Source organism: Hyperolius riggenbachi, chromosome 6 (genome assembly GCF_040937935.1).
Source record: "Hyperolius riggenbachi isolate aHypRig1 chromosome 6, aHypRig1.pri, whole genome shotgun sequence".
Classification (NCBI taxonomy): domain Eukaryota; kingdom Metazoa; phylum Chordata; class Amphibia; order Anura; family Hyperoliidae; genus Hyperolius; species Hyperolius riggenbachi.
In genome coordinates, this window is record NC_090651.1 from 4,364,252 (window position 1) to 4,386,204 (window position 21,953).

Below are 21,953 nucleotides of genomic sequence, written 5' to 3' on the forward strand. Positions count from 1 at the left end.
CCAAAAGAGCTTATTAATTGTCCCAGGCCATTAATGTGTAATGGAGAAGAGGTCCAAGGACGGAGCCTTGTGGTACAGACGTGGAGAGGAGTTAGTATTGGGAATTGATGGAAAGATTGATCCACAATAGTGGCCTTTAGTCGATCGCAATATAATGGATTGTTAATATTGATCATAATATTGATACATTGATATTGTAAACAAATTTGAGTGATTATTGAATCGTGTATGGCTGGCTTACGATTAATGATCACTGATTTTGACCCAGTGCTCACTGCTAGTTTTCTTGTCTGTAACTCATAAAAGCAGACTGTGGCCCTGAACTGGCAGCAAAACATGCTGGAGACTTTGCAGAACAGCCACTCATCTTCCCAAAAGCAAGAAGCAGAGACACAAATAAAGTTACCGTATATATTTATTACTGAATTCTGAGCATTTGTATTCTGCATGGTCATATGGAGAACCCACCATCAGATGGCGCTGCAGATAAAATCCTATGGATTGGGGAAGAGAATGATCACAGGGGCGGGAGCTCTGTCATGCTGCTAACCCATCGGAGGAATAATCCAGCCCAGGAGGCGGGTACCAACGCGAAGCAGAGCTCAGTCAGCATTGTGGAATGGGTGGAGCATAGACCCGATTGACTATGTTGAAGGCACACGCCACACACGTGGATTTCCCACATAGGAGGGACGTCACATCAATAAGGGACATTACCAGGTCCATGATTTATGAAGATACTGATGGTCTTGCAAACAAGAGTTCATTCATGAATGGCTTATTCCACCTTGTACACAGAGCTTAGTACCACGCGGAGTTCTCCCTTAAATCAGCGGTTTAATGTTTCTGCATTGTCTCTTCCAGCCAGTCCAGGTATTGACTTACTCTGGTGTACACTCCGTACTGACCCTTCTGCCCACACTCCAAACCCCACGAAATGATTCCACCAATAAACCATCTGTTGTCATCATCATCCCAAAACATTAATGGTCCTCCAGTGTCTCCAGCACAGGAGTCCCTCCCACCCTCCAGGTCTCCGGCACAGAGCATGTTATCCGTCACGGAATATTCTTTACTGGAGGATGATAATTTCTTGTAGGCAGCTTTACATTGTGTGTGATCTATAATATCCACCTCAACAAACCTCAGCTGCCTGGATGGAGTATTTCTCTCCGTCATACCCCAACCAGCGATCAATCCAACATGGTGGTCTGTCTCTTGGTGAGAAATGGCAAATCGTGGCATCTTGGTGGGAAGACAGATTCCGAGGACAGTCTCACTTAAGGGCAATCTTTCTTGCAGTTTAATCAGAGCGATGTCGTGAACTAAGCCTTGCGTGTCATCTCTGTAGTCTGGGTGGATAAAGATAGCTTCTGGCATGGCTTCTACATAACTACTGCTGGACAAGGAAACAATACCTAGACGTATTGTAAGAGATGACAGGTGTGCTCCAGCTACTGTGCTGGCTCCTGTAATAATCCACTTATCTTCCAATAGTGCCCCTGAACCTCTGCCAATACTCGTCAATACGTCCACCTGCCAAGGGAATTCCCCGAGCTTAGCCAACCTCCCACCAATGATCCTCGGCCGGGCCATGGCCTTCCGCTGGCCGCAATCTAGAAGCACAAGCAAACAGGAATTCAGTTCATAATTATTATTATATTTTCTTATTCGTTATTATTATTTATTAGGTTTCGTACCCCCAAAAAAATTCGAGTTAAAAAATTTTGCATTTCCAAAAGTAACATTTAGCTATAATATTTCATTTTTTTTGTTAATGTTCCCCAATCTGTGCTCACTGTACTGGCCCCACCTCCTCACCAGCTGTACTTTTTGGAGCTTATGGTTCTTTACATGCAGATAGGCACCAAACAAGTTAGAACTTTTTTTACTGAAGAAAAACATGCAGACATATATCACACACCACCATCAGGAAGTGCAGCTTACTTAGAACACAGAGGATACAGGAAATGACAATCCCATAAAGATTACCCTCATGTTTTACACACAGTGATATCTTGTGGTTGTCTTACTATACTGCATTTTAAGGTAATAATAATATGCAGAGGACGACAGAGGCTAAGATGGATAGACAGCATATGAAAAGGAAGACAGAGGCTAAGCTGGATATACAGCATATGAAGAGGACGACAGAGGCTAAGATGGATAGACAGCATATGAAGAGGACAACAGAGACTAAGATGGATAGACAGCATATGAAGAGGAAGACAGAGGCTGAGATGGATAGACAGCATATGAAGAGGAAGACAGAGGCTGAGATGGATAGACAGCATATGAAGAGGAGGACAGAGGCTAAGATGGATAGACAGCATATGAAGAGGACGACAGAGGCTGAGATGGATAGACAGCATATGAAGAGGAAGACAGAGGCTGAGATGGATAGACAGCACATGTGAAGCTATAAACATGCCTAGGCAACAGCTTAAAGAAGCAGTGTTTGACAGACACATCTGGTGTTGACAAGTACATATGGTCATGAGGAGTCGGAGTTAACCAAACGAATGAGGCGGAGGATAAATCCCAAGACAGACCATTACATCTCAATGGACCTTGAAGAGCCAGAAATGGTTGGAGAGGAGAAGGCTCCAGCAGGAGAGGCAGGACGATAAAGGATAAGTAAAGATGTCGACTTTATACATTGGAAGGGGATGAGGGTACTTTGGGTCTCAGACTGACGCCCAGCTACAATAATGGGTTTGTGCTGTGAGGGTGCATGGTGGCATCTGGTGCAGAGAGGACAAAACACACCGAGATCTCTGAGGGCTTCCAGGTTCCTCCTAAATGTGAGAATCGTGTTCAACTTTTACCCTGAACCACCTCAGAAACCCAAAACATTCACAAATCTGATACTCAGTGGCTGGCAAGAGGGTGGTAAAAGATCGATAGTAGGAAGATATCAATGTCTCATTATAGCTATTAGTGTATGCCTAGCTTAAAGAGAATCTGTACTCTAATATTCTTACACTAAAAAGCATACCATTCTATTCCTTATTTTCTCCTGTGCCCCTCTGTGCTGTTTCTGCCACTCTCTGCTGCAATCCTGGCTTGTAATTAACAGTTTTAGGCAATGTTTACAAACAAACTAACCAGCTTCTAATAGGCTCAGCTAAGCATAGTGTGTGAGTCATTCAGAGTATGCAGGGGGCCTGCAGAGGGTGTGTATCGCTTCTACCAATCACAAGCAGCCCTGCACATTCCACACAATCAAAGCCTTAGCCCGACAAACAGGACAGAGGAAAGATACATTGATTTATTACAGAGACAGTGTAATTAGGAAGAGCTGCAGTAAGCCAGAGCAGATTAGAACAGGCATAGGAACTTATAGGATAGAAGAACTAAGGCTGAAAAATTTGTTACAGAGTCTCTTTAAGAGTTTGTACCTCCTCCATTCAACCAGAATGAAGACAAGAGCCACACAGATCTCACGAGACCCCTCCCACCCAGGAAACTGGTTCTTTGAGCTCGTCCCATTGAGCCACCTCTACAGGGCCACCCCCTCTGGAATCATCAGGCCCAGGAGCACTTTCTTTCCTCAGGCTGTCCTCCGGCTGAACTCTAGTTCCCCCCACCAGGCCCGTCCCTCTGCGGAACTCCACCAACTGGGCAGTAAAGCCTCCCCTGCGCTCGCCCCACCCCTACAAGCACCACTCTTTCCCAGCAGCACTCTCCTAAGGTCTGCTACAAACAATGTTTTATTGTCTGTCTTACAGTGTTTTTACTGTCTGATGATTTTGAATGTATGATGATTGCATGCTCCATTCAAACGCTGTGGATGACTACCGTCCTACATGTATTAATGTGCCTACTTCTATTGCTATACTACTGCTGTCCTGTCTGCGGTAGTGTCATTGTCTTGCTTGTTCTGTTGCCAATGCTATGTGTACCGCAATCAGAGCCGGGACAAGGTTCTCCAGCACCCAAGGCTGGAGACACCAAAGTGCGCCCCTCCATCCCTCCCACCCCAGCCGTCACACACTGATTGCTATTACACTAAGAGGCCCCTCCTCCATCCCTCCCACCCCAGCTGTCACACACTGATTGCTATTAGACTAAGAGGGCCACAGGGCCCACAACCTCCCCAACACCTTAATATCTAGGTATCTGGCTTGCAGTCACTGCCATGTATCCCCTTTTCTTATTTATTTCTGCTTCAAACACAATTAGGAATGACAGCTGAATTAATTGTGAACCCCCTCCTACACTGCGCCCTGAGGCTGGAGCCTCTTCAGCCTATGCCTCGGCCCGGCCCTGCTTGCTTGTTCTGTTGCCAATGCTATGTGTACCGCAATCACTTCTGTGTACAACAACCATCGTACTCGGCGAATAAAGGATTACTGATTTCTGAGCCGGTGACAGGACTTGTGAAGAGGATGCCCCTAAACAGTATTCTTGGGGATTGTCATCATAGGGATGTTATTGACATTAACTGTTTGCTGTTCCAGGTGGAGAGGGTGTATAGAAAATAGTTGTGGAAACAGAAATCAATTATTTCACATTATGGTGCTGTAAACAAGAGGACGTGAATGCAGATACAGCAGAAAGTCAGTTAGGGGGATGGCAGTGTGCAGTTAGGGTGATAGCACCGTGCAGTTAGGGTGATGGCAGTGTGCAGTGAGGGAAATGGCAGTGTGTAGTTAGGGAAATGGCAGTGTGTAGTTAAGGAAATAGGACTGAGCAGTTAGGGAAATGGCAGTGTGGAGTTAGGGAAATGGCAATGTGCAGTTAGGGAAATGGCAGTGTGCAGTGAGGGAAAAAGCAGTGTGTAGTTAGGGAAATGGCAGTGTGCAGTTAGGGAAATGGCAGTGTGCAGTTAGGGAAATGGCAGTGTGCAGTGAGGGAAAAAGCAGTGTGTAGTTAGGGAAATGGCAGTGTGCAGTTAGGGAAATGGCAGTGTGTAGTTAGGGAAATGGCAGTGTGCAGTTAGGGAAATGGCAGTGTGCAGTTAGGGAAATGGCAGTGTGCAGTTAGGGAAATGGCAGTGTGCAGTGAGGGAAAAGGCAGTGTGTAGTTAGGGAAATGGCAGTGTGCAGTGAGGGAAAAGGCAGTGTGTAGTTAGGGAAATGGCAGTGTACAGTTTGGGAAATGGCAGTGTGCAGTTAGGAAAATGGCAGTGTGCAGTGAGGGAAAAGGCAGTGTGCAGTTAGGGAAATGGCAGTGTGCAGTGAGGGAAAAGGCAGTGTGTAGTTAGGGAAATGGCAGTGTACAGTTTGGGAAATGGCAGTGTGCAGTTAGGGAAATGGCAGTGTGCAGTGAGGGAAAAGGCAGTGTGCAGTTAGGGAAATGGCAGTGTGCAGTGAGGGAAAAGGCAGTGTGTAGTTAGGGAAATGGCAGTGTACAGTTTGGGAAATGGCAGTGTGCAGTTAGGGAAATGGCAGTGAGGTTTAATGCTGAGAGACAGATTTGTGTTATCTCTATAAGGTGGTGATGAAACCCAAATGATCTTATCATTGGCCAAAGACCATGTATATAAATGGAGAAAAGAAGGGGAGTGAGTACAACGCCTTGAGGTACACCAACAGACAGAAGAGGTGGGATTTCTGTAGAAGGCAATGTAGGACCTTCCAGAGAGGGAGAAGTAAAACCAAGAAGAAGAAAAAAACCCTGAAATACATAAAAATGAGAAAGCCAGAGGCAGAACATGGAACATACCCGGTACACACACCGGTAACTGTGTGCTTGACGTGTACACATCCTCCCAGCTGCCGTCAGCTTCACAGCGATATCTCCCTGAACCAAATGACAGCATGTTCAGTAACAAGACATATAATAATGCTGATGGGTAGATTCTGCATAACACTGCCGTTCTAATGGAGTTAAATGATAACAAATGTAAATGTTACAAATAAAGAACCCACTGGTTTGTGTCAATTAAATATCGATAAGATCCCATCTTACAATCACAAGTGTTAACACATTTTATACTGTAAAGGCCCATTCACATTTAACATCGCAAAACGATAGCGCTTATCGCTAGCATTTTGCGCAAGTGATTTTACCGCAATTAGCTCGGTAAAAATCACTGTAATGTTCCCCGATTTTAGATCGCTCCAGAATCGCCTCAAAACTGCTGCAGGTAACACGTTTGCGAATGGCGCTAATCGCAAAATGCCTGCGATCGTCGCCAATCGGGGTAGTGAGAACACTGCTATGGGGTAACTAGCATTTTAGCGATTAGCAAGAATCGCTTGCTAATCGCTCAGGTGTGAATGGGTCCTAAATGTTAAACTGGTTATTTTTTGCCTTTGCCGATAATAATTATGCTGCTGATAAGATGCAATTCGCCACTGCAGGGAGGAAGGAGCGTCAACCAGAAAACTTCTTTCCAGAAGTCAGCAGGGTTGACCCTGCTTTGTAGTTTGTATACATCACCAATAGCTCCTCCTCCCGGCAGTAACTGTGATTATATCTTATCAGATCTCGTCGGCAAAGGCAAAAAATAACCAGTGTAAAATGTACAGAACACTCAACAATTGAAGAAAAAAAAAGTGATTATAAGGTAGGGTCTAAACGATATTACTTCAAACAATACAATACAGCAGTTTTTTGATTTTTAATTTTTAAGGTTGAATCCACAGCGTTTGAGTTGCAGATGACGATCACCAGCGATCGGCAAATCGCCAGTGTGGTGGCGGGAGCATTCACACTGCAGTGATTGCAATCACAAAAGCACTGCATACAGAGCGTTTGAAGTGATCGCAGAAAATCATGGCAAAAGCGCCAAAAAACTTGCAATAGCGTTTGCGATTTTTTTCAATTTTTCATTTCAATGAAAGTATTTGTAAAATGTGAACATCAGTAAAACAAGGCAGTCTGTAATATGTAAATCAAAGTGAAATGAAGTGAATAACGTAAAGCCTCATCATATATTAATGTTATCCAATTCCTTTCCTGCAGAGCTTGCATTTATATCTATAGAAACTCATTGATTAGCCGGTTCTCGTCTCTGGTAAAGTACATGGTCAGGAGTCCCTGTACCAGACACTTGCCCTGCAGACTCTCAGAGCTGCAAGCTGCACTTCTCCCAGAATTTAGTCTGTTCTCCTCCCCCTTGCAGCCAGAAGAGTTTAATGAGGCGGAGCCAAGCAGTAGCCCCACCCACAAAGACTGCTGCTAACTCTCTCAGCTCTGCTCCATCAGATCACATTGCCAAACGTTTGAGAAAAGATTTTTAAATGCAGGAGCGTCATTTGACAAAAATGTAACGCTGTGATCATTAAGCTCTCTGTATTTGGTCCTCTTTTGTCCCCCCAAAACAGTATTGGGTTGCCCAGCAGGGCCTCAGAGTTGGCTGATGAACCTCCAAAGTGGATAGTGGCCCCTGCGTGGTGTTTGCAGCGGAGTATACTCACCTGTCCGGCCGTCATGCTCCTCCCTGCATGCTCCTGTCTTCATCCTCATGGGGTGCGTGTTCTCAGTGACCCAGCGGCATGTCTCATAACATACCGCCGGGTCATGGAGGGAGAAGAGGGAGGATGGAAACGGCAGCACGCAGACTGAAGCAGGAGCGCGCCGGCCGGACAGGTGAGTCTGCTCCACTACAGATACTCTGCAGGGCCCCGGGCTACTATACACCTGGCAGTAGATTTGCAGGGCCATCAGCCGGCTCTGGGGCCCCGGGGTTCACTATACACCTGGCAGGAGACTTGCGGGGCCATCAGCCAGCTCTGGGGCCCCCGGGGACCACTATACACCTGGCAGGAGACTTGCGGGGCCATCAGCCAGCTCTGGGGCCCGGGGGCCACTATACACCTGGCAGGAGACTTGCGGGCCATCAGCTGGCTCTGGGGCCCTAGGCACTTGCCCAGAGTGCCCCATGGCATTGTTGGCTCTGGTTCTATACGTTACCTCTGCTGTTCTCCATATGATAGAACGGTCTGCTGCATTCATACTGGATCGTTGCATTGAAATTCGTATTATTATTATTCTGATCCTGGAAGGTGAATATTCCGTCCTCTATATCAGGAGGGGATCTGCAGGAAACAGCTGCGGATGAAGCACAATAAACGTTTATCGATTCCGGTAACTTCAACCAATCACTGAACCACAACTAAAGTGCCAATTCTTCTTTATGAACTGGAGCTGCGGAAATTCTGACACAATCCCCCCAGAGGTGATATGTATAGAGAACATCAAATCGCAGAGCTCCTATTACTAAATATCACTTCCTCTATAAGTCTGTATCCACTTACTGAGCCTTCTGGATAGGCGAACACAGAGGGGGATTACAGCTGCCCAGAATCCCCCCAGAGGTGATATGTATAGAGAACATCCAATCACAGAACTCCTATTACTAAATATCACTTCCTCTATAAGTCTGTATCCACTAACTGAGCCTTCTGGATAGGCGAACGCAGGGGGGGATTACAGCTGCCCAGAATCCCCCCAGAGGTGATATGTATAGAGAGCATCCAATCACAGAACTCCTATTACTAAATATCACTTCCTCTATAAGTCTGTATCCACTAACTGAGCCTTCTGGATAGGCGAACGCAGGGGGGGATTACAGCTGCCCAGAATCCCCCCAGAGGTGATATGTATAGAGAACATCCAATCACAGAACTCCTATTACTAAATATCACTTCCTCTATAAGTCTGTATCCACTTACTGAGCCTTCTGAGGGGCAGAAACTTCTGCAAATAGCCACACTCTATTGTTAAAGTGCAACTGAAGTGAGAGTGATATGGAGGCTGCCATATTTATTTCCTGTTACACAATACCAGTTACCTGGCTGTCCTGCTGATCTCTCTGGCTGCAGTAATGTCTGAATCACACACCTGAAACAAGCAAACCAGTGTTTGTGACAAATGTGTGTGTTGCAGTCACACTTCAGTCACCTGATCTGCTGCATGCTTGTTCAGGGGCTATGGCTAAATGTATTAGAGGCGGAGGATGAGCAGGACAGCCAGGCAATCTGCATTGTTTAAAAGGAAATCCATATGGCAGCCTCCATACCCAGTGGCGTAGCTAAGGAGCTGCGGGCCCCAATGCAAGTTTTACAATGGGGCCCCCCCAAGCACTCTATACATAACAATTGATATGGCGCACCAAAACCTGCCAATGGCAACTACAGTGGAAAAAGGGGGTGGCGAACAGTTTGTTAATGATTACCACTATTCAAAGTATCTATAGAAGTGATTATTATGAGCACAGGACCAATAGAGAGCTAATACTGTAGTTGAGGGAGGGCCCTTCGGGGCCCCTCTGGCCCAAGGGCCCCGATGCGGTTGCTACCTCTGCAACCCCTATTGCTACGCCCCTGTCCATACCCCACTCACTTCAGATTCCCTTTAACCATTTAATGACAAGCTGACTTATAAATACGTCCTGCTAGAGCCTCTTAACGGCTCCAGGACGTTTTTATAAGTCAGACAGTGTTGCTGCTGCTCTGCGCGTGCCGTGTGCGCGCTCCCGCCCGTGTACATGCATCCCCGCGTGCATACACGTGATAATAGTAGAGAAAAAAACCCACCAAAGAAAAAATACACCTTTATTTCCAAATAATATATTGTCACCATACTTTGTACTAGGGACATAATTACAATCTTGTGATAACCAGAACAAATAGGCAGATAAAATGTGTGGGTTTTATGCACAGTAGCAGTGTTTATATTAAAACTATAGGGGATGAAATTGGAGAAATAGTGTATTTTTTCATTTTTTTTTCCTTGATTTTCCCCTTTAAAATGCATAGAAAATAAAGTAATTACTGAAAACAAATATCAACCCCAAAAAGCTCAATTGGTGGTGAAAAAAACAAGATATAGATAATTGCATTGTGATTAGTAGTGATTAAGCCATTGGCAAATGAAAGAGATGAGCACTGAAAGGTGAAAATCGCTCTTGTCCGTTAGGGTAAAAACCGCCCTGGGGTGAAGTAGTTAATTAAACCTAAACTGTAGGAAAATACAATTCAGTTTTGGATAGCTTGAAAGGGGGGTGGGGCAGATACTCTTTTCTGTTTTTATTGCTTTTGTGTCGCCCTCTTACAGAATTTTCATCCCTTCCTATCCAGAGCGGAAGTCGGTAAATCTTTCCTGTAGTCCTGGGATGCAGGAGACTTCTCATCAGAGGCGGGACAAGGTCCTCCAGCACCCAAGGCTGAGACACCAAAGTGCGCCCCTCCATCCCTGCCACCCCAGCCGTCACACACTGATTGCTATTAGACTAAGAGGTGCCATAGGGCCCACAACCTCACCAACACCTTAATATCTAGTTATCTGGCTTGCAGTCACTGCCATGTATCCCCTTTTCTTATTTCTTTCTGTTTCAAACACAATTAGGAATGACAGCTGAATGAATTGTGCGCCCCCTCCTACACTGCGCCCTGAGGCTGGAGCCTCTCCAGCCTATGCCTCGGCCCGGCACTGCTTCTCATCAGATTTTTTACTGCCTGCCCTCATATTCAGTCCCCGGCATCATCAGGGCTCGCATTACAGCCAAGGTGGTGTTTGGATGAGTCAAGGGAAAGAAGTGGAGGAAAGTATTTTCCAGGCAGACACAGACAGCACACAAAACCCAACAAAAAGGATTTAACCCCCTCTCCAAACTAAAATTATTTCTTCCAAGAATTGGGCCTTATTGTCGCTGTTGCAGCTCACAATCTGGCCCCTGTAACGAGGTGGGGGAGTGGCAATCCTCTGGGAGAAGAGGAGTGAAGCTCCACCCACCTCAAACATCCAATCAGGTACTGGGAAACTGAAATAAGCATCTGTAGTTGGGCTAGTCCATGAGATGTTAATAATTACAAGTTGGTGCAAGCTTAAAGGGAATGTCCGAGCAAATAAAAAAAAATCTACTTAATGGGGCTTCCTCCAGCCCCTTGCAGCTGACATGTCCCTCGCAGCAGCTCTGCTCTCAGTTGCTGGCTCCCGGGCCCCTCCGCTGCAGAGGCTGACCTCGTGAGGTTGTCCTCTAGTGCGCGAGCGCTGCTGTCAATCAAGTCCATGTTGTCCGGAGTGTACTGCCTGATTGCTGCTGGCTTGACTGATAGTGGCGCTCGCGCAGGCACAGTAGAGGACGACCTCACGAACGGAGATGCTGCGTGTGACATGACAGCTGCAGGAGGCTGGAGGAAGCCCCAGGCAAGTAGATGTTTTTTTTTTTTTTATTTACTTGGACATTCCCTTTAATGTTAATATTATTGCAAATGATTTCACTTGGAAAAAAAGGCGACTGAGAGGTGACCTGATTAACATATATAAATACATCATACATACATCGACTTATAACAGCCAAGTGACAGATATACACTTTACAAAAAACTAACCAATGAGACGAATAACGCATCACCCTCTCCTTGTGACTGCACTCTCTGTGCGACAACCATATCCTGGAACACAGCCTTGTGTCTGTCGGGACGCCTCTCTTGCAACATTTCACACCTGGATTCTGATGGGCTAAATGCTCCAGTACCAAACACTTTCCACGTTTTCATTAAAGACTTTACTGAGCTCCCAAGGATTGATATAGCCTTTCATTTCAATGTATTCATTTGTTTTATCAGAACTTCATTAGACATCTACTGACAGTGCTTTATTTCCGATGTTTGACTGTTTGCTTTCATTTGCACTACCAGCATCGCAGTGTTCCAAAATAGCAGTTTTTATTTTGAATAAATCAAAACCATTATGGCTAATCAGTAATCACAAGTACAAGCCATTTAGCTTGGTGTGCAGTGGGGTCCATAGTCATGGGAGGATACTAGACTATGACTATGGTAGGATTAGATTGTGAGCTCCTCTGAGGACAGTCAGTGACATGACTATGTACTCTGTAATGTGCTGCAGGAGATGTCAGTGCTATATAAATACATAATATTAATATGGCAGGACATTAGTCTATGACTATGGTAGGATTAGAGTGTGAGGTCCTCTGAGGACAGTCAGTGACATGACTATGTACTCTGTAATGTGCTGCAGGAGATGTCAGTGCTATATAAATACATAATAATAATATGGCAGGACATTAGTCTATGACTATGGTAGGATAAGAGTGTGAGGTCCTCTGAGGACAGTCAGTGACATGACTATGTACTCTGTAATGTGCTGCAGAAGATGTCAGTGCTATATAAATACATAATAATAATATGGTAGGACATTAGACTATGACTATGGTAGGATTAGATTGTGAGCTCCTCTGAGGACAGTCAGTGACATGACTATGTACTCTGTAATGTGCTGCAGAAGATGTCAGTGCTATATAAATACATAATAATAATATGGTAGGACATTAGACTATGACTATGGTAGGATTAGAGTGTGAGCTCCTCTCTGAGGACAGTCAGTGACATGACTATGTACTCTGTAAAGTGCTGAAGAAGATGTCAGTGCTATATAAATACATAATAATATGGCAGGACATTAGACTATGACTATGGTAGGATTAGATTGTGAGGTCCTCTGAGGACAGTGAGTTACATGACTATGTACTCTGTAAAGTGCTGAAGAAGATGTCAGTGCTATATAAATACATAATAATAATATGGTAGGACATTAGACTATGACTATGGTAGGATTAGATTGTGAGCTCCTCTGAGGACAGTCAGTGACATGACTATGTACTGTGTAATGTGCTGCAGAAGATGTCAGTGCTATATAAATACATAATAATAATATGGTAGGACATTAGACTATGACTATGGTAGGATTAGAGTGTGAGCTCCTCTGAGGACAGTCAGTGACATGACTATGTACTCTGTAATGTGCTGCAGAAGATGTCAGTGCTATATAAATACATAATAATAATATGGTAGGACATTAGACTATGACTATGGTAGGATTAGACTGTGAGCTCCTCTGAGGACAGTCAGTGACATGACTATGTACTGTGTAATGTGCTGCAGAAGATGTCACTGCTATATAAATACATAATAATAATATGGTAGGACATTAGACTATGACTATGGTAGGATTAGATTGTGAGCTCCTCTGAGGACACTCAGTGACACGACTATGTACTCTGTAATGTGCGGCAGAAGATGTCAGTGCTATATAAATACATAATAATAATATGGTAGGACATTAGACTATGACTATGGTAGGATTAGAGTGTGAGCTCCTCTGAGGACAGTCAGTGACATGACTATGTACTCTGTAATGTGCGGCAGAAGATGTCAGTGCTATATAAATACATAATAATAATATGGTAGGACATTAGACTATGACTATGGTAGGATTAGAGTGTGAGCTTCTCTGAGGACAATCAGTGACATGACTATGTACTCTGTAATGTGCTGCAGAAGATGTCAGTGCTATATAAATACATAATAATAATAATATGGTAGGACATTAGACTATGACTATGGTAGGATTAGAGTGTGAGCTCCTCTGAGGACAGTCAGTGACATGACTATGTACTCTGTAAAGTGCTGCAGAGGATGATGATGATGATAACACTGCAGAATAATGAGGGTGTTTGCCACATGTCACTGCATCTGATCCTGTCACAGTTGAGTCATATCCCCATGTAATTATACGTTATACCCCTCACACCTACCTATGCAGGTCCTGCGGTCCGTATGCAGAGTGTAGCCACGACGGCAGCTGCAGTAATGTCCACCGATGTAATTGTGACAGTAATGCTCGCACATGTCATGCTCATCCTCCTGCTTCTTCTCACATTCATTTATATCTGGAAAAGAAACACAAATTGTCCCAAGAGAATTCATAAAACAAAACATTTATTATATAATCTAAAAGTGAGTCATGTGACGCCTGGTATGAGCAGATATGGCTAAAAGCTGCGCCTCTGTGTCGCTAACAGCATCAGTCTGCTCTGCATATCTGTCTGCTGTGTTTCCATAGCTTCCGAAAAGCCATGGGGTGTAACAAGATGGTTCCATGAAAAGTGTATATTTCCAGATCTGAGGAGCCACTAGCTATGAACATCAACAGTACATGTTAATTTTGGTCAACAATTCTCTTTATTTGAATACTCCACAATGCAACGCGTTTCGCAGGTGCAATCCTGCTTCATCAGGCAAAAACTGGAGAAACGGAGGCGCAGAAACAGTAGGCTCAGCAGATATTATAGTTGTCTAATGTGGTATATTCTATCTTTCTTTTACTAAATACATCATATAGCTTGCAAAAATATACAGTATATACAGATAAATAAAGAGACTAGTTGAGCAAAATCAAGAGGCTCGTGTCTACTGATTGGGGCGGTAAGACTACCACTACCTCAATTTGTAAACGTTTTATTAGCACATTTTATTCTTATATTGGCGTCTCTGTTCATACTATCAGTGTTTGATCCAGAGAAGCGCACAATCTACCGAGTTGCCTCCCCAGCACAGAGCCATCACCTGACCCCACCCAGCTCCTCCCTGCTGCCTTGTGTGTAGTACAGGTAGGAGGTGGGTGGAGTCACTTCTGTGCTCAGAGGAGAGACTGGCTGGTGCCCTTCCTAGCTACTCCATGATTTCCTCCTGTGGGTATTGATTGGATATGGGGAGGAAATTGGAAAGCCAACAGACTTGCTGTTTACTTACATATGAAGCATTTGACATTAGCACAAGAAGAAAGCTTTGAAAGCCCAGCTAGTCAATAATGCGAACATGGTTTATGTATAATGTACAGAGCTTTGTGCTTTGCAAACTTTGATATAGCTCTTATGCATCTAAACAATATAAGCCTGACCTCGGGGTTCAGCAGATGCTGTCCACAAACTTCCCGGCTCTAGACATGTCATGTAATAGAGAGGCCATAGGATAACAATAACTATCTGTAAAGGTCCCCAATACATGTATAATGATGGAGATCTTCCGGTCTCAGAAGATGTCATCAGGGCCTCTCTGTTCTCAAACTTACCTTCAGCCGTGTAGAAGGCCTCAAATCCACCAAACTCGTCTGTGGTTGGGTTGTCACTTCGGAAGGCCACGGTCATCTTATTGTCTATGGAGTAGAAGGCCACGCCTCCTGGAGCTGTATCGTTGTCTGTGGACTCCCTGCCACATAATCGGGCCACCTCCTTGCCTTGGGAAATGAGCTGCGGGGAACATTATGGTGCAGAGTGTTAGAAGATATAACGGATACACCTAACTGAATGGCGGTCCACACACTGATTTACTGTAAGATCCGCCATGTCAACGGGAAGATTACAAAGCAAATCAGTTAGCTATGCAGCAGTAACGCTCCACTTGCATATCAGTGAGGATTACTAGATCAGCCATGTGGGATTGAGGAGTAACGGACAGCAAATTTAAACTGGACAGGCTGTAGGGGTGAGCAGGCGAAATTCATGAAGTCAGATTTTCAACACCAATTCTTTGCAAATCTGAGGCCCCTACTTTTGTACTAGTGCAGCTGTAATGATCTGCTCTGCTGTCTGCACAGGCAGACAGCTTTTTGACCATTTGTTAGGTCTGAGTGCAGCAGGTCTCTGAAAAAGAGCTGCAGAGTTGCTGTTCTGGGGAGGAATTTGCATCCACTTGTCATGCAAATTGCTTAGCTGCTTCCTCTGATGGCTTGCAGAATAAAAACCATTTCCTCCCAGAATTCCTTGCTGGTCATGATGGTTTGTTCCTGCTAACTTACCTGGAGTCTCAGCCCTTTGCTTACTGTTTGCTAATATTGCTATCTTAGAGTAATTGGGAGTGCCCTAGCATTCCTGTTAGCATAGTCAGGTTGTTTGTTACCTGTATTGCTTTGTACTATCTGTTGCGATTGTCTCGTTGCCAGCGGCGGTCGACAAGAGATCGTTCTGTCTGTTGGGATCGCATTCGCCCTAGCGGTAGAGGTGGTGGTTCCTTCTGTACTCTGTCTGGGAGTGTAGCTAGAGCTGCGGTTGCTACTGGTTGCTCCTTCTGTCTGTCTTGTCTGGAACGAATGCTTGCTGTCGTCTCGGTGTGGTAACCGTTTAGCAAGGGTTCGCGTTCTCTTTTGTTTTTGTGCTTCTGTGGCTAGTCGGGATTGGTACGCTTTGTCGCTATTGCGCTTCTCGTGTGGTGACCGCGTGTAGTTAGTCCTGTCTGCTCCTGTGTGTTGGATTACTGTTTGTTATCAGTTCTGTCTTTATTCTGTTCCTTTGCTCTGTATTAATCAGTCTGGTGTCGCTATTAGCAATCGCCATTCTTGCGATTGCGTTCCCACTTGGTTTTCGTTGTTGTGTGTTCACCGTCGCTGGGTGGCGACTAGATTGGTGGGCACACATACATTTTGTCTCTGTGCTCTCTCTCTCTCTCCAAGGGCTATCTTGCCCTGTATTGCTTCACCTTATACAATTCCCATCTGGCATCTGTGGCAGTGCAGAGGGTTTATTCCTCTGCACTCCACAGCTCCATCTGCCGGTGGGAATTTCCCTCTACAGGTGCATAGCACCATAGCTGGGTTCTGTTATTTTATACGCTTGTGGAGGATTTCCGCAGTGTCAGCGCACATCTTGTTCGCTGACCACGGAAATAATCCCCCAATCGTTACAGCAACCCTTTCCCCATTTCACCTGGGCAGGGAGCCCCCTTGATGCTAAAGTAGGTTTTCAGATACGTAACACCATAAGTAAGGTCATATTGCGACACTCAATGTTATGGACCGTGTCAGCTGGTAACGCTCAGAGGTGGAGCCCCAAGCTGGTGCGCTCCCTATTCCCTGGGGATTACCAGCCTGCATGTAAATGAAAATGTGCATTGTTACTTAGAATTTTAAACATTTCACCAATGGACTCCTAACCTCACCTTAAGCTATTCTCTAGCACTAACTCAGCTGCTGATATGCCTAGCACTAACCGACCTAAAACTAACCTACCTTACACTAACCAATCTAATACTAACCGACCTAACACTAACCGACCTAACACTAACCGACCTAACACTAACCGATCTAACACTAACCGACCTAACACTAACCAACCTAACACTAACCAACCTAACACTAACCAACCTAACACTAACCGACCTAACACTAACCAACCTAACACTAACCAACCTAACACTAACCGACCTAACACTAACCGATCTAACACTAACCGACCTAACACTAACCAACCTAACACTAACCAACCTAACACTAACTGACCTAACACTAACCGACCTAACACTAACCAACCTAATACTAACCGATCTAACACTAACCTTCCTACTGGAATGCCTAACACTAACCTTCCTACTGGAATGCCTAACACTAACCTTCCTACTGGAATGCCTAACACTAGCCTTCCTACTGGAATGCCTAACACTAACCTTCCTACTGGAATGCCTAACACTAACCTTCCTACTGGAATGCCTAACACTAACCTTCCTACTGGAATGCCTAACACTAACCTTCCTACTGGAATGCCTGACACTAACCTTCCTACTGGAATGCCTAACACTAGCCTTCCTACTGGAATGCCTAACACTAACCTTCCTACTGGAATGCCTAACACTAGCCTTCCTACTGGAATGCCTAACACTAACCTTCCTACTGGAATGCCTAACACTAGCCTTCCTACTGGAATGCCTAACACTAACCTTCCTACTGGAATGCCTAACACTAGCCTTCCTACTGGAATGCCTAACACTAACCTTCCTACTGGAATGCCTAACACTAACCTTCCTACTGGAATGCCTAACACTAACCTTCCTACTGGAATGCCTAACACTAACCTTCCTACTAGAATGCCTAACACTAACCTTCCTACTAGAATGCCTAACACTAACCTTCCTACTGGAATGCCTAACACTAGCCTTCCTACTGGAATGCCTAACACTAACCTTCCTACTGGAATGCCTAACACTAGCCTTCCTACTGGAATGCCTAACACTAACCTTCCTACTGGAATGCCTAACACTAGCCTTCCTACTGGAATGCCTAACACTAACCTTCCTACTGGAATGCCTAACACTAACCTTCCTACTGGAATGCCTAACACTAACCTTCCTACTGGAATGCCTAACACTAACCTTCCTACTAGAATGCCTAACACTAACCTTCCTACTAGAATGCCTAACACTAACCTTCCTACTGGAATGCCTAACACTAGCCTTCCTACTGGAATGCCTAACACTAACCTTCCTACTGGAATGCCTGACACTAACCTTCCTACTGGAATGCCTGACACTAACCTTCCTACTGGAATGCCTAACACTAGCCTTCCTACTGGAATGCCTAACACTAACCTTCCTACTGGAATGCCTAACACTAGCCTTCCTACTGGAATGCCTAACACTAACCTTCCTACTGGAATGCCCAACACTAACCTTCCTACTGGAATGCCTAACACTAACCTTCCTACTGGAATGCATAACACTAGCCTTCCTACTGGAATGCCTAACACTAACCTTCCTACTGGAATGCCTAACACTAGCCTTCCTACTGGAATGCCTAACACTAACCTTCCTACTGGAATGCCTAACACTAACCTTCCTACTGGAATGCCTAACACTAACCTTCCTACTGGAATGCCTAACACTAACCTTCCTACTAGAATGCCTAACACTAACCTTCCTACTAGAATGCCTAACACTAGCCTTCCTACTAGAATGCCTAACACTAACCTTCCTACTGGAATGCCCAACACTAACCTTCCTACTGGAATGCCTAACACTAACCTTCCTACTAGAATGCCTAACACTAGCCTTCCTACTGGAATGCCTAACACTAACCTTCCTACTGGAATGCCTAACACTAACCTTCCTACTGGAATGCCTAACACTAGCCTTCCTACTGGAATGCCTAATACTAACCTTCCTACTGTAATGCCTAACACTAGCCTTCCTACTGGAATGCCTAACACTAACCTTCCTACTGGAATGCCTAACACTAACCTTCCTACTGGAATGCCTAACACTAACCTTCCTACTGGAATGCCTAACACTAACCTTCCTACTGGAATGCCTAACACTAACCTTCCTACTGGAATGCCTAACACTAACCTTCCTACTGGAATGCCCAACACTAACCTTCCTACTGGAATGCCCAACACTAACCTTCCTACTGGAATGCCTAACACTAACCTTACTACTGGAATGCCTAACACTAACCTTCCTACTGGAATGCCTAACACTAACCTTCCTACTGGAATGCCTAACACTAACCTTACTACTGGAATGCCTAACACTAGCCTTCCTACTGGAATGCCTAACACTAACCTTCCTACTGGAATGCCTAACACTAGCCTTGTGTGCCACTTAGCGAAACACTTGCGGCGCTTGCCAAATCTTCCTTTGCCACTAACTGGAAAGAAGAAGGTAAAGAGGCACCCAATGTATATAAAACACTCTAAAATCAATAAAATAAAAAAGATGAGGTGGCCTACCTCACAGACGACAAACTCACTTTAGGTAAGGAAGTAGTAATTGAAGATTTAGCACAGGCACCGCGTTTCGTGGGACTATGTCTACTTCCCCAGGCCAAATAAAGTGCCGTTGTGGTCTGTCAACCACATTTTCGGTGCCTGTTGTCTTTGTGTTTTTTCCCCTCCAGTATTGTACACTAACTGGAAAGGACCGGCGCTGGAAAGAACTTGTTTAGTGCCGCTTCCCGAAGTCACCGCATTTATTGCACCACTTAATGTTATCGCCATGCCAATAAGAAGTTCCGTGGCACATGGAATAGCAGGACAGTGATGGTTGACAGCAAAATGACCTGCTTCACCTCAGCACATCGCTAGAGTGGTGCAGCATATAAATACAATACAAATACGGTACTGCTGCCGCTGCCGTAGTGTGAACAGACACATCTCACAAGTCTGGTCATCAGGATCCATACCTTCACAAAGTCCTTCACACACTGATGGGAGGGCTCCAGGCTGAAGTGGGTGAAGTAGAACTTGATGAGGTGTCCTTTAGGGACTTGGATGTCCCAGGTCAGATTCTGGTTGCCAGGATACGGCTCTGGGTACCCAGGAGAGACAATCCTGCCATCCTGTCCAATCCCATCCATGCAGGAGGCATGCCAGAAGATGCAGGAGATCATGATGAGCAGAGTATACCAGCATCTGTAGAAAGACATTCATCTCTTGAGAGGGGTGAAGCAAAACTGTGATATGATTCATATCTGGACAAATACCAACCTGTGTGAACAATCAGTGCACCTCCATGTATTGCATTGGTTTGAGAAAAAGGCTAGGTGCACACAAAACATAACATAACGTGAAAAGCTGCGTTTTATATGACATAAAACGCAGCTTTCCACGTTATGTTATGTTATGTGTGCACCTAGCCTTATGTTAATGTTTTGTGTGGGGGTTTTTTTGTGCGTTTTTTGTGCGTTTTAGTTTGTTTGTTTTTTTACCGCAAATGCGTTTTTCAAGCGTTTTGCATGTGTTTGCAGTTTGCATTTTATTATTTACGTTTATGCAAATCACTAGGAAAACAACAGGAAGCAGAAATACATCATACATCTGTATTAAAAAAAACACACATCAAAAAAGCATCAAAAACGCATACAAAAAGCAATACATTGGGTTTCCATTGACTTTCATTATGTGTGTTTTTGATGCGTTCATGCATAATATCCAACAAAACTAGCTATGCCTTTTTTTTTTGCTTCCCATTGACTAACATTGATTCATAAAACGCAGCATTTTACATTGCGCTAGCGTTTCTGCTACGTGTGCACCCGGCCTCAACCTTTCATAACTGAATAAGACCATAATATCCAGCCAACATAAATGTTGCCGAGCTCCCTATTTTAGAAGTGAGAGGGGATATGGAGGCTGCCATATTTATTTCCTTTTAAGCAATGCAGATTACCTGGCTGTCCTGCTAATCCTCTGCCACTTTTAGCCCTAGCCCCTGAACAAGCATTCAGCAGATCAGGTGCTCTGACTAAAGTGACTGGATTAGCTGCATGCTGGTTTCAGGTGTGTGATTCAGTGACTACTGCAGCCAGAGAGATCAGCATTATTCTTTCCCCTCATTAGAATGGAAGAAAAACGCTTTGTAGGTCACAAGGACAAAAGCTTAGGTTTCAGGTGCCTTGTTTCCCTTTGGATGTGTGAAGACCGGATACACGAGAAACTTCACAGGGCAACCCCCACATACTAACGTTACTGAATACTATCTCCCCTTCCTAAAACAGAAGGAATCCGCAAACATTCAGCTTCACATGAGCAAGAAGTCCCTCCCAGGATGCATTGCTTCATGTCCCTGAGAATGCAGACACACCCCCAGAGTTTACAGCTGACCTACAGTCTGTATTCTTTTTATACAGCTGTGATGTCACTCACAGCTTTACAGGGACACAATGTACTGATTTGCATATTCATAGACTGATGCATTATGGGAGTGACTTTTTGCTCACATGAAGCTGAATAGATGATGATTTATTTATCATGACATCATTGGGGGGCTGTTTCTGGTTCCCGATGACCCCGTGCAGTCCGGGGGGTTCCGGTTCTGACTTTCTCTGTAACACACTGGCAGTCTATGTCTCGCACTTACCCCATGTTGTGTTTCCTCCGTGTGTCACCGGCGCTGTCTGCCTGTTTGCTGTCACTATACCTTTGGTCCCAAGAGACCAGTGACCTCGCTGAGTTTCATTTATTTGGACAAGGCTGTTTACTGGCATGCTGGTGATGTCACATCCCAGAAGTAATACTCCCTCCATGCTCCGGTCTCCCCAGGGCCAGCTCTAGACTGCCTGATGCAAACACTGTAAGGATGCACCCAGCGCCGGTTCTAGACTGCTCTAGACTGCCTGATGCAAACACTGTAATGATGCACCCAGCGCCGGTTCTAGGCTGCTCGAGACTGCCTGATGCAAACACTGTAATGATGCACCCAGCGCCGGTTCTAGGCTGCTCTAGACTGCCTGATGCAAACACTGTAATGATGCACCCAGCGCCGGTTCTAGACTGCTCTAGACTGCCTGATGCAAACACTGTAATGATGCACCCAGCGCCGGTTCTAGGCTGCTCGAGACTGCCTGATGCAAACACTGTAATGATGCACCCAGCGCCGGTTCTAGGCTGCTCTAGACTGCCTGATGCAAACACTGTAATGATGCACCCA

The 21,953-nt window shown here is 44.9% G+C and overlaps 1 protein-coding gene across 1 annotated transcript; it reads right to left on the reverse strand.

Annotated features, from left to right (window-relative positions):
• Positions 1-397: 397 nt before the first annotated feature.
• LOC137522333 (mannan-binding lectin serine protease 2-like) lies at positions 398-21,445 on the reverse strand. Its single transcript, XM_068242373.1, has 7 exons — positions 21,384-21,445; positions 19,708-19,936; positions 14,833-15,010; positions 13,517-13,651; positions 7,867-8,004; positions 5,671-5,748; positions 398-1,616 (listed from the first exon to the last, which is right to left on the reverse strand). Exons 1-7 carry the CDS (start codon positions 21,386-21,388, stop codon positions 838-840), a joined length of 1,542 nt encoding a protein of 513 aa, XP_068098474.1. The 5' UTR covers positions 21,389-21,445; the 3' UTR covers positions 398-837.
• Between the last annotated feature and the right edge of the window lie 508 nt (positions 21,446-21,953).